A 13782-nucleotide genomic window follows, 5' to 3' on the forward strand; every position below is an offset into this window, starting at 1 on the left:
GCACGGCAGAACTCACTGGTAGTCTGCATGTCACCGAGCTCCCCGGAGTGGCCTAAACTGCCGCCTCTAACTTTATATGGTTTGCCCACCAGCAGCAAAGCGGGGGATAAAGCGTGAGCCCAGAGACGCGGTATCGCGACGCCCGAGATAAAGGGAGCTATCAGCAGGGAAAGTTTACACAGAGTCCTCTCCCAAAGCAGCCGGGGTTAGTGTGTTTTAAGGACTAGGGCTGGATTACACGGGCTGCAGCGGGGGTATTAGGAGGAAATCCCTTTCACTCGGCCTCGCCTCGCTCCCCAGCACCACGGCAAAGCTGCCCGGCGCCCCTCGCCCCCGCTGCGCGCCCGCGCAAGGTCTGCGGCCAGCACGGCCGGAGGCCAGTCTGCAAGTGGTACTTAAAAACAACAACAACAAAATTAAAGAGAGAAAAAGAGAAAAGAAAGAAAGAAAGAAAGAAAAACCCGTAGGGGGACAGCTGGCGGAGCCCCCCCGCACGCCCACACGCACACTCAAGCGCGGAGCTGCGCGTTGCGCGGCGGAGATAGGCGACGGTGGGGTACATCCTAGCGGCGGCTCCGTGCCATGGGCGCCCGGAGCGGCAGCTCGTGGTGGCGGCGGTGGGACCGGGCGGGGCGGCGGAGGGAGGGGGGATGGGGGCGCGGCGGGGAGGCGGCCCGGCTCCCGGCAACTTGTAACGTGATAGAGGAGAGCGGGAGGAGAGGGGGACGGCTGTGCCTCCCCCCCCCCGCCGCCCCTCCGCACTTTTAGGGAAAAAAAAAAAAAAGTGGGGGCCGAGGAAAAAATCCTCCGTCGGGAAGCTGCGTGCGGAGAGGGAGCGGGGAGGCGGCGGGCAGCGAGCGGGCGGCGGGCTGGGGGCAGCCCCGGCTGCAGCCCCGGCAGCGCGGCTCGGGGGGAGGCGGAGGAGGAGGTGGAGAGTAGGAGGAGCCGCCGTGCGCCCCGCTCCGCTCCCAAACTTGAAAGTTTATCTGCCCGAAATCAGGAGCGGCCGCGGGGCGCGCAGCGCGGCTCGGAGCGGAGCGGGCGGGGAGAGGCTACCGGCAGCGCTGCGAGCGGAGCGGGGCGCGGCGGGGAGGGGGCGGCATCCCCGCGGCAACGGCGGCACCCGGCCCCAGCGCCGGGAGAGGAGCGATGCTGTGTGCCGGGCAGCGAGGAGTGGCCCATTGGCGCGTCCGCGAGACCGCTGTCATTAGCTAAGAGGACGCGCGAGTGAGCTGGGGAGGGGGTGAGGAGCGTCCCAAAAAGTCATTCCAACCTGAGGGAGAGGGACAAAGAAAAAAACTTCCTACCAATGGACAACAGGAAGTGAGCACCACCACCAACGGGGAGCCTCTGCTCGGAGAAAGAAGCTGCAAGACAAAGAAGAAGGAAGGAGAGGTGAAAGACAAAACTGCCTGAGGTCTCCTGTGCGTGCGCTTCCGAGAGGAGAGAACAAAAGTCAGCCGGGAGGGGAGACGGAGAACAGGAGACGGGATGGGAGAGCTACAGAGCAGCACGTGAAAAGCGAAGGGAGCGAAGAGCGGGCGACGCACACGCACACAGAAAAAAGAAAGAGAGAGAAGCGTCCACAAAAGTTTCTTCTCCCGGAAAGAAATTACTCACACGCACACAGAAAGCAGATGCCTCGCAGATCAACTTCTGGGGAAAGAGACATCGGGAGAGACGAGGTGATGTGAAGAAAACAAAAGAAAAAGAAAAAAAACACACAAAAAAAGCGAAGAGAACAGAAGAAAGCAGAGCAAAAGAAACTGAGCCGGGGGAAAAGAAAGACAGAAAAGCGAGGATCGTGACCTCCCCCAAGAAGCGAACCTGGCCCATATGTTGTGCACAGCGCGTGCAGCCCAGAGCCCTGCTGCGCGCTGTGTGCGTGCCCCTGCGCCGCGCTCAGTGCCCGTAGCGGGCGGCGCTGCCGCGGAGCCGCATCCCCCGGCGGAGCGGAGCGGCTAATTGCGGAGCCTGTCCTTCATTTCCATATGCAGCCCGAGTCCGCTGGAGCCGTGCCAATCCGCGCTCGCCCCCAGCACCATTAATCGCCATGCATTATTCACTAGCCTAATTACGGAGCCCCATGCGCGCTCCGCGCAGCCGCCCCAGCCCGCCGCGCCCGCAGCCCCGCGCCGCGCACAGCCCTCCCGGCTGAGCCCTGCACGCCCGCCCGCCTGCCCGCTCACGCCGCTTTGGTTGCTTAGCCCTGCTTTTTTTTTTTTTTTTTTCCCTCCCCTCTTCTCCCTCCTCTCCTTGGGGTTGGTCGCCTTTTCTGTTGTTGTTTGTTTGGTTTGTTTTGCAACTCGACTTTTTATTTGCGAACAGTTATTTCCAGCCCCCTCCCCTCGCTCCCAATTCCTCCCCCCTTTCCACCTCCGCATCGCTGATGCCTCTGCAAAAAGCAGAGTCAAGACGGCTCAGTTAGCAGCATGTCTCGTCGAAAGCAAGCGAAACCCCAGCATCTCAAATCGGACGAAGAGCTGCAAGCGGAGGTAGTTTCCGAGCACGGTAAGGGCTCCCGGCGCCTCTTTTCTCTGTCTCTTTTGTGAGCGCGTTTCGGATGGAGATAGGTGCGTTTACGGTGCTGGTGAGCACGAGAGCGCAATTACTCCGCAGCGGGAGAACTGGGATTCGAGCAGCCGGGGAAAGAGGCGGCGGAACTGAGAAGTTCGCAGTTCAGCCAAGTTTCGGTAGCCCACCCCCTGACCAGGCGGCCCTCCCCGCGGCTCCCCACCGGCCACCCGAGCGCTGCTCTCACGGCGGGGCTCTCTGCCGGGCCAGGCCCTGCCTCCTTCCCTCTGACCGAGCTCGGGCAGCCGCACGAGCGGACACCCGGAGCAGCACCGCCTCCTCCCCTCTCCTCTGTGCTTCTCTCCCTCTCCGTATTTTTTTGCACCGGTTTTCCATCCCTCCCCGCCCCCCCATCCCCCCCAACCCCCATCCCCCCACACACAAAATCTCCCCTGGAGGTTGGGGCCGGAGCCACGCTAGCCTAGCCCTCCGGCATCAAAGTTGGTGGTAGCCGGGGCTGCGGGCAGCGGGGGTCCCGCCGGCCGGGGGATGCAGGCTCTCAGGGCGCACCCCCCCGGGGCAGCCCCGCCGCGGTCGCTGCCGAGGGCTCCTGGGGAGCCCAGCAACCGGGCGCTGGTTTTGGGGCGGCGTGGTTTGGGGGAGCCCCTTCCGGGCTTCGGGCGAAGGTAGCCCTGCGAGCGGCGGGCTGAACTCGGATATTTCCGAGGAGCTGGAACGGTTCCTCGCCCCCCTGTGCGCTGCCTCCCCCCGCCGCCTCCCGGCTCTGAGCGGTGGGAGGTGACACGGAGTGCCACCGCCGCCACCGGCCCCTGTCGCGCCGGCTGCAGGCGCCGGGGAAGGGCTGTTCGCTCGCCCATCCGCCATTCCTCGCTCCCTCCCCACACGCAGACACACCACACTTCTTTATGCATCTGGGCAGCCCGCACTACTCTGAACAAGTGTCTAAAGCCGGACGGATTCGGGCTGTAATTGCTCCTAATTTCCACTTCCCTGGACTGTCTGTGGAAGAGAACGGCAGGTTTTTTGGTTTTTTTCTTACTTTTCATTTATTTTTTTTCCAATTTATATAGCCCTAGGCACTGCAGCGTGCAAAGGCATGCCACAGCCCTTCCTCGCTTACCCCGGGCTAAGTTGAGGGCTTCCACTTAAAAGTTTTTCTTCCGTGCATGGAAGCTCGCTGCCTTCTCAGCTTCTTGCAAAACTAAATGGGAGCCCCCGCGTTTTCTGCCTTCCGTGTAGGCCCCTCACTTTATTCCCTTTCTCTTCCTTCAAAATGAAAAGAGAAAGGGTCGTTTTTCTAATCCAAAGGTAAAATGACTTTTAAGTTGCTCCTATTAGGTGGGGAAAGGCAACGAAGTTGGAGCCCGAGGAGGATTTTGACTATTGTATCTAAACTTTACCGCCTGGAAGCTTAAGGCAGTGTGAATCCTCTTCATCAGGTTAAAACATCTGTCAGATCGGCAAAGCTTTAAGCTTTCGTCGGGGTGACTGGGAACCGGGATGTGTCCCACTCCATCAGAGCAGTTAAGGAAGGGGCTGCTGCCACTGCTCCGGGAAAACCCACTGGGTATTGACAATAACAGAGAGAAATGCTTCCTTCTGTCACAGCGGAGCAGCACGGCAGTGCAAATAGGAGGGGTTTTTAGGAAGCAGTGGTAATGCAAAATAAATTAGTACAGGCAAGCAGGTGAGAATTATGATTTTATTACGGGAAAAAAAAAAGCTAACAAAAAAAAAAACAAAAAACCACAGCTCAGCCTCTCTTGGAGTGGATTCTAGGTTTAAGAATTTCACTAGTATTGCAGACTTTTAAAAGCTCGGAACCCACTCCAATACAGAAAAATAAAACCCCTCTACTTCATTAGGACACTCCTGGTGAGTTAATAAATTGGGGAAAAAATTGTTAAACTAGGTTTTTGTTTTGTTTTGTGAATCTTATCTATGTCCGTGTCACCCGAGATTAGAACAAGAGATATGCTAAAAAGAAACGCTTGCATATGGTGGGTAGATTAAGGACAAAGAATCTTTTTGTCATGGAAATGTTTTTTTTTTTTTCCCTCTTTTTTGGGGGGTTTTGTTTTGTTTACTTCATCACATAGAATTTCTCACACTTGGTTTGTTTTGTATTGCCCTCAATGACTACATGATCAAATGAATGGATTTATTTCTGCCGAATGAGAAAGACAGTCTTTCCATCAAAAGGACTACATTGCATCCCAGTGAGGAATTTTAAAGCGTTATTATTGTGGTCCCTGAATAGCACAAAATCGGCTTTCACAGCAGCCCTAAAATGCAACAATGTAAATACTTTCCAGCCTTAGAAGGCTGTTATCAAATTGTGCTATGTTTCCTTTTATTAAAACATATTTTAATTAATAGAGTGAAACCCTTCATAGTTAACGATTAACAAGCCGAAGTAGTGCTGTTGGTTTTTCACTTTCATTTGAGATCTGTGGGCGAGGTGGACTCAGCGTACATAAGCAGAGGGCTATCTAGTGCACATTAATGTAGTGTAAATCATTTACGTGCTGCATTACGAAGCCTAACGATTGCTATAGCGAAAGCAGTTTTATAGGCCAGATGTAATGAGTGTTCCCAATCTCACAAATTAAAACACTTCTTGTCAAGTCAGTATTTTCATTTCAGTTCACAGCTGTAATCAAGGTATTGCTACAGTTCCTGTGCGTATTTTGCAAGAAGACAAAAATAGTTTCCACAGCGCAAGAATATGTCGGTTTGTTTAAAAGCAAACTGCCTGAGCAGCATTATTTGATACATACAGCCTTTTCATTAATTGGGCTGTTATCTTCAGTTGGGGGGAGGGGAGGAAGGGAGGAAGTTGTTGTTAACACAAGATTAAGCAAATTGAGCTTATTATTTATCTAATAAAATCATGTTTAATACTGCCTCAAAATAGACTTTAAGCGAAGCATTTAAAAATGAACGTTCCGTAAACACAATCCTTAGAGTGAAGGGACATTCATAATAGCCGACAGAAACCTGGGGCTGGCTGTGGAGCAGAATGGCAGACTGACTTTAGGCCATACCTCAAGTTGTCTGCACCCACCACAACTTTCCTGGTAACATTACCGCAGGAGTTTAAGGACCGTAATAAAGAATTTTATAGTGAGCCTGGACTGCAGTGTAAGAGAACTGCATTCAAACAGGGCAGTGTCATAATAGTGAGAAACTATTTGAAACCTGACAATAGTTGGAAATGCCATCAACTACAAATTTACACTCAAAATTTTATTGTTGAAAGGGAGGTTCTAAAATACATTTTTAAAATTATTCTGAGAGGAAGTGCTTACAAACAGCTTGTGATGAAATATTACTTTAGTCACTTAGGCTGTGGAAGAGCAAATGAATGGTATCTATTAAAAATACACTTCCAGGTTACTCAATTAGAAGATAGGATGCAAATAATTTATAAATAGCCGCGGAAGGATTCAAGTGGCTGCCCACAGAATACAATAATCTTGGTTTCTCAGTAAATGTAAAGCTCTCTCAGTAAACTGTAACAGCTGGAATTGGATTTCTAACACGCGTTCCTAATTCAACAGATTAAAACTGATTCAGAATTACAGATACAATGCAAAAGTAGGTACAGCATTTGTATTTTAAAATAGATATAAGGAGTTTTTACAGCCTGAGGAGTGCTTCTTACAGTGCACAAGTGAGTAACAGTGATGACAAATGACTTCTTCATGTGATGTTACTGGCCAAGATAGGTGAATGGGATACCATACAGTGAACTGTGCAATGGCTGTTTTCTGATGTGCTTTTTGCAGTCATTTTTTAAACACCGAGTCTGCCTGTTGTTTGGTTTTTTTTCTTTTCTCCCCCACTCCTCAATACAAACAATGTTGTGTAAACCAATGGCTCTTTATCACACTGGTTAAGTGGAATTGGATGGTGCAGTTCTGAGTAGCTCGTAACTGCACTCAGTGTTCCATTGGAATATGTGCACAGACACGCATGCTCCACTGTGGAAACGGTGTTGTCCTATACGGAGCAGCCAGCTTCGTGTGAGTGTGTTTACTGTATCTGCAAATATATTTTGAAAGGACGTTCCTACATGCAAGAATAGAGGTCATTCCATATCATTTAGACACTGCTGCCTTTAAAACTTGAGAAGTCACAAGAAGCTCTCATGAAATGTGAAACTTGGGTGATTCTTGCAAATGTCTGTTATGAGACAACTTGTGAGAAGGATTCTGTTTGTTGGATTTAAAAAATAAAAGGCCAAATCAGTATTGCTGTAAACGGCCTCTTTGATAAGAAAAGATAATGGAAACTTCTTTGTATGAATAGGTCTGGTGTTACAATAGAGATAGCGTTAAAAACACGTAACATTTGTATCTATGTATTTTTTTAAATATTCCAACTGTTGTGATTGGTGTTATCAGTAGAAAAATACTTGGAATAGTAAGGAAGCTACAGCAATCATCCAATTTGCTGGTGTGTATATAAATGCTGAATGTAGACCAAACGGTCAGATTTTTATCTGGCGCTACTGATCTTGAGGAATTCTTAACATCTCTCAAGGTAGACACTAGGGCTCCCTATTTTGGAGTGGGAGAAGGAAATTTTGAAAGGTATTGGTTTAGAATCTGTGTAATTAAGCTATTAATATGCATACATTTAGCTGCTGATAATTACTTGTCCTTGCCTAAGGAAGAGGAAAAGCTACCATTCAATTTTCAGAGTGAAAATAAACAAATTAATAAAGAGAATTACTGCCATTTTTTTTAAAAATACTTTGGTTCCAAGGAAGATTTTCTTTACCTTTTTCCTTCATTTGATTTGTTGATTGCCCATCCCAGCCTGGACAAGCCTATCTGTTGCCAATCCATCACTCAGGACACAAGTCAGTCACTTCTGCTGATAATAATCCAGGTCTGGCAGGAAATTAAAATAGCTGAGTACTGAGACTTTTCAGAAAATAAAGTATGTAAAAATAATTATATTTGTAAAATGAGGGTAATTTGTAAGTTTTTTTTTTTCCAGAGAAGCAAGAGTAAATCCAGTTACAGCAGGAAATTTTTATCAAATTGTACATTTCAATGCAAAGGGACAAAATTCTGTTTCCTTTATCTTTTTAAAATTTACTACTAAACTTAATGAAGGTTTTCCAGTGGAGAAAAAAAAAAGAAAGAGAAAGAAAGAAAAATAAAAAGAAAAATGGAATAAAAAGATGTGAATTTGGGACAAAATATACTTCTAGGAGCTGGTTCAGTTGTCATGCATTGGGCATAAAGTACATTTCTTTTTACTGGGGGAGATCTCTTAAAAGCTGGGCAAGCCAGAAAAGCGGTTGTTTAAAAAGATGACAGAAAGCATCATGTGTACAATGTGTTTTTGTGAACATGAACAGGTAGGAGATTGAAGAGTGCATTGTTGTTTTTTTTGTTGTTTGTTTGTTTTTTAATATTACCTTGCTGTAGTTAGGGTACACGCAGTGAGCACACTTGGGCAGCATCTATTACAAAGTAAGCCAAATCTTTAAAAAGATTATTTTTGGATAACTCTTACTGCTCTTTAGATAACTCTTTTTGCTGAAGTCTAATACTTTTTTTTCCCCCTCTTTCACCCCCCACCCTCCACTCCCCACTTCCCCATAATTTGGACCCAATCATTGGCTGAAAAAGAAGCAGAAAAAAAATCCCAACTCCTGCCAGAGAGCGAAGGGTGCCGGAACCCTGGGGAAGGCTGTCCATCCCCCGCAGGAGCCGCGGCCCGGCTGGGTGGGTGCTGGGCGGGGACTGGGTGGGGGCCGGGGTGGGCGGTGAGGGTGCGGGGTGGTGCTGCGGGTGCCCAGAGCCGGGCGAGGTGGGGTGGTGGAGAGCCTGCTCGTTTCCCGAGGAGCCTCCCCGAGGGTGGGTAGTTAGAAGTGCTTTGACAAGGCTTGCTGATTTAACCTTTGCCTGCTTTGCCCTGCCAGGGGTGGCCACTAGATGTCAAGCTCATAATACAATTAGTACATCTGTGCAGTTGACCTTGGCAGCACGGCTTACCACTGTTCTGTTAAGTGTTAAGACTGAATTTGAGTATTAACTAGAGATCCCTGCGAGTTTGCTACATGCTGTACAGCTTATCAAATGTCCATCTTATTCAGCACAAGTGTTTTCAGTTCTTAGAGGAGGAAAAATGTTTCCTTTTGTCAAGCTCAGTGTCCTGAGCTGCTTAATTAACCCTGCAGGTGCCACAGTATTTTAGTTTCAGTTAATCAAAATTGACTTAGCGGTCAGTTTTTCAGGAGATCCCTTCTACTACAGCTGTTTGATAATTTTATTCTATCACATTGTTGATGTGGCAGTGTCCCCAAAGATGGAAGTGATGAAAGCTAACAGTTTTGTTTTGATCCCTATGTGGTTTGCTGTCCAGTGTAATACTGCAGTATACAGAATGGTAAATGGGCAAAATGACTGAGCTGCATGGTTAGCATTGTATCACTTAGGGTTTGCTCTTTCAGGCACTCCCATACGTGAATAATTTTACTCAAAGGAGTAGTGCCATCATCTCCTCCTTGTATATTCAGTTCCGAGATGCTTAGGAGATAGAGGACTGGGTCCTCATTGGCTTCTCTTACTGTGATCCTCCAGACACAAATTCATTAGTGCTGTTCCATAGTTGTTCAGAGAGTAGCCAGCATCATTGTGTAGGGTGCTAGTGGCACAGTTCAACATGCGATTAGTAAAACACTTCAAAATAGGAAGGCTATTCAGAATCTAGTGTCCTTTTTTTTTGCCATTTGTTTCTTTGTAAATATCTTTTTCTTTTCGTTTCAGCTATGTTAGAAGTATCGACCACAGTGTTTTTAGGATTCCACATTAAACTTGTGTTCCAAATAAACTTACTTCCTATAAATGATACTACAAATTCTACACACTTTGCAAGTAATGCCATAAATATGCCATGAAACCCAACTGAATAGCTTTTTGTATAATTGTGAAAAACATAACACACATCTTATTTAATATCATATCTTGCGCACATATCCAAAACAATTTGTGAAGCTTGCATCTGTTCCACATCTGCATGCATGTAGCAGTGCACCAGTGTTTAAGATAACAAGTGCTTCACTGCACAGATTACGAACTGCAAATATTTTAAACAGATTACAGTTAGTGCCTGTGCCACAGGTGGCTGTTACTTAACAAATTCTGAGATTTAGGCTACTGAATAGATAAACAAATTGTGCCAGGTCAGTAACAGTTTCTGCATGGCAAGAGTGCCCTCTACTGTTCAAATCTATACTAACAGCTTTTGTGGTCTGAGAAAAAGGACAGAAAATTTTTCTATTGAGTCTGGAATTTCTTCTACATTGTTAAACACAGTAGGGGTCTCTATTTGTCTCCTCCTGTTTCACAGCTTGGGCTCAGTATGTGATAATTCATCTTTCTTTATGGGATTCAAAGCTATCATAAAGAGTTAAAAAGAATTAATTTGCAAGAAAATAAACGTGTTCTAACAATTTAAGAAAACTTTCTTTAAAAGCTCTGTCAGTTATAAGAAATGATGAAGTTAAGGAAAAATTAATGCCATTCTCAACAATCAATACGTTGTTATAAGGCTACTGTTTCCAAATTAAGGTAATTTTGAAAACAAAATCATGTTTTTTGGATATATTTTCATAATTCATTTAAATTGTATATAAAATGTTTGTTTCTTATCACAGCAAGAATAGTAAATGATTATCCTGTGTCTGTGAGCTATGCTCAGTGTTTTTCATAATTTGCTTGTTTAAATACTAAAAAAAAACGACTGTGATCTGCACTTCGAAATAATTACTAGAATTGCAGGTGAGATCTTATGTTAGTTATGTTATCTTATGTTAGTCTTATCATAGTTAGCAGACATTTTATCTTTAGCTGATCTTAACAATCATAAGGAACTTTTTATTTTTTTTGTGAAGCTCCTTAGTTGATGATTAGTGTCATTTTTCCTCTTGAAAGAAATTCCCATATTTAGAAAATATTAATACATTCTTGATAACAACTCTGTGAGACTGAAGTTGAGTTGGAAATAATAATAAATAGTGCAGTATATTCCCATAATTTTATTTGTATTATAGCATATAATCTAAAAAGGACGTTTCGGAAAATATTTTATTCACACATTTGTTGGATTCCATTCCCAGACACTTCTCTGATTTTAATGCTTCAGGAGAGTATAAGCAATTTGAAGTAGATGAAAGCAGAGAAAATGTGGATGTTCTTACCTGATTTTATCCAAGTGTCTCCAATCGTAATTTGAGACTTGTGTGAAAAATATAGCAAAATACTGAATTGTCGAAGAGCATCTTCTTCAAATACTCTTTATTTCATATAATTCAGAAGTTGCTTCCAGGAAGTTATTTTCATTTACAAAACTGAAAGTGATTTAATTAAAAACAAAATGAAGATATTTAAAAAGTGAAGTGCTGCAGAGTTGGATAGGGCTTTTTCCACCTGCAAGCAGTTCCTAGGAAAGGCAGCATTTAGTAAACAGTGTACACTTTTGGAATTAAGCTGTCTAGAGTGTAACCTTCAATATCAATCCTTTTCAGAAAAGTATTCATTGTATTTTCCTTGCCCATGATATGCAGAACAGAAGGATATATGCCTGAGCAAAAATACGGAACTAGTGAAACCAGGCGCACTAATCATGTGTGTGTGATGAACAGCTGCAGCAATTTTTTCTGAAGTCTGAACACAATTTCTGTGGGCTGAAGAAAGCCCACAGCTCACCTCCTGCCCTGCAGAGAGAAGGAAGGCCTGCAGCTTCCTCCTGCAGAGTTGCAGCTGGGTGCACTGCGCCCCATGGCAGAGAGAATCCCCACAGCACCAGTCCCTTGCACCTCCTCCACTTAGTCAGCAGAGCATCTGAGCAGCTTCAGGTATCACAGTCCCAAAGTGACTTTCTCAAAATGCCTGAGATTGAATTTTTGTAGGCTAATTTTAGGGCCAGGCCCCTTTTTTGCGAAGTGGCAGTGCTTCGCTGGAGCCGCTGCAGCTCTGATGGGTTGGTGCCTACCTAGGAGCCTTCCCCGGCTAGCTTTTGAGACATGCTGGCTGCAATTTTTCACTGGTTTTCATAGGGTAAGCTTTTTATGTACTGTAATTCATCTTGCATCCCATAGCAGCTTCAGATTAGTCTGTTAGCTGTTAGACTGCTAATGAGAAAAAGAAAATAACCTGGAGGTTATTAGTGGCTGAGATCCTGACTACTTGACAAAACTCCCATTCAACACCTTTTGTGTAAGTAAGAACTGCAAAATTCAGCCCGTCTATAAGATTAAGCAACTGCTTGATTAATTTCCCCAAAGACCTTGACAATTTTTACTGCGTCACATCCTCACTGTAATAATATAAACAATTGTATCTCTTCAGAGAGAAAAAAAAAAAAAGAGAAAGAAGGAAAGAAAGGAAGGAAGAAGGAAAGAATGAAAAAAAATATTTTCTACTTAAGCTAATCATTTTGTAAGATATCTGAAAATGAAAGCAAGTGATAAAATATGTAGAAATGCAACAAAAAGCTACATTTTCTCACAGCAAGTATAAGCTGAAAGTAAAAAAAACTTTTTGTTTTCGTGGGGTTTTTTTTGCTTAATATTTTAACAGATCTGTTTTTTTATTAATCTGGAGTGATGGTAACATCTTGTATTACTTTTTGTTAGTCATAAAGTGCTTGAGTAAGAAAAAAAACAACAAAACAAAATATCCTTTCCAGTGGAGTCATACACATTTAAACCTTATTCCCCGCTGAAGTTGGTGAGTACTTAAGCTTCAAAAGTAACAGTGCAGTATATGCCCCAGTACTGAAACCGGTGTTGTACTCTTTCAATCTCATTAATTTTAGTAGTGCTTCTAAGATGAGAAAAGGTCTGAGGTGAGAAAAAGTTTCCTGTATGAGTATAGGTTATTGGACTTAGCCCATAGTCTGTCTTTCCATCAAGACTCAGTGGTCTCAGTGTACTGATCAGGGAATGGGTTATCATCCATGGCAAAGCAGCGTTTGTTTTCTTGTCAGCTGTATCATCTGCTTACTTACCAGTACAGAAAGTGGAAGCTTCAAGGGAGATTAACTTGTTCCATTTCTTAAGAAAAGCCACAAAAATTTATCCCAAATGGAAAGTGCTTGTGAGTTTTTTTTCTGTATCTACGTTTAAGTCAATTTTCACAGTATGGGCAACCCAATTTTCTAAAATATTTTTCAAAAGCAGTCCTTGAATATTTCAAGACTGGTGATGAGATTGATACACTGGGATTTGTCATTCGAGGAGTATTCTCAGCATTTTTGGGGCTTGAGAATAGTGAAAAGAAGGAATACAAAGTAATATTGAGAAAATAGAGCTCTGGCTCCATAGTTCATATAGGCAAAAGTCAGGTCTTACTGTTTTGAAATAGTGCAAAACTTGTAATTGATTTCATTGAGAACAGAAGAGAACACCGATCAGCTGAGAAATATCGTTCTGATTTTTTCCGTTTGTGCTTGGAAAAATATATTTCAAATGTGAAATGCTGCTTCCTAGAGCTAGTGCATTAGCTCACTGGACTGGTTATTATCTTGAGATGCTGATGAGTTTTGTATCGATACCTCTGGCAGTGAGCAACGGTAGTTGAGATTTCTTTTAGAAGTTTATGCATTAATGCATATTAGTTTTGATATGTAGATATCAAAAACTTGTCTCAAAAATACAGAAAATAATACCTGTTCTGAAATAAGATTGTGAGTACTCATGTTTGTTCTGGAGGGTTATTGTACAGTGTCTGAAATAATTAGCTTATTGGTGTTTGATCTGTTTGCTTTAGATCATATTTGAAAGGCTACGTTTCTAGAATTCAGCGCTAATTTCTTAAACACTTTGTGCATAGTTTAACCTCTCTGTAAAAACAGAAGATTAGTGATGTATTTGATGAAAACCTTCAGAAGGAGCCATCCTGTTTTCAGCTTCTTTTTGTCTCAATTATACTTTGCACTGTGCTTTAAAAGTAGTAGTTGCTATATTGATGATGATGATAATAATATTAATAATAGGCAGTGCTTAACCTGGTCCACTAATTTTTGAAAATTAGCACTAGGAAAGCTGCTCGGTGAAAGCCTTAGGAGAGACATAGTTGCTCTGTGAATGGTCGCTAATACCAACCCCTGAGCTTAGTAGTTTCTGAACACGGCCGGAAGATCAGGCCCTCTGACTGTAAAAATGTAAATCTGCAATGTAAATAAAGCTTTGTTTGAGTTGTCTTAGTTCTAAAAGACTCT

At 44.3% G+C, this 13782-nt stretch overlaps 1 protein-coding gene across 1 annotated transcript in view; it reads left to right on the plus strand.

The window, feature by feature from the left end:
* The first annotated feature begins 2432 nt into the window (after positions 1-2432).
* SALL3 (spalt like transcription factor 3) overlaps positions 2433-13782 on the plus strand; it is a 22539-nt gene continuing 11189 nt past the window's right edge. Inside the window, exon 1 of the mRNA XM_065752487.1 lies at positions 2433-2511. Coding sequence (XP_065608559.1) covers positions 2433-2511 — 79 coding nt within the window. The remainder of the gene's footprint in view (positions 2512-13782) is intronic.

This window comes from Cyrtonyx montezumae, unplaced genomic scaffold (assembly GCF_038088225.1).
Source record: "Cyrtonyx montezumae isolate F1298 unplaced genomic scaffold, pur_monq_1.0 scaffold_8, whole genome shotgun sequence".
NCBI classification, from domain to species: domain Eukaryota; kingdom Metazoa; phylum Chordata; class Aves; order Galliformes; family Odontophoridae; genus Cyrtonyx; species Cyrtonyx montezumae.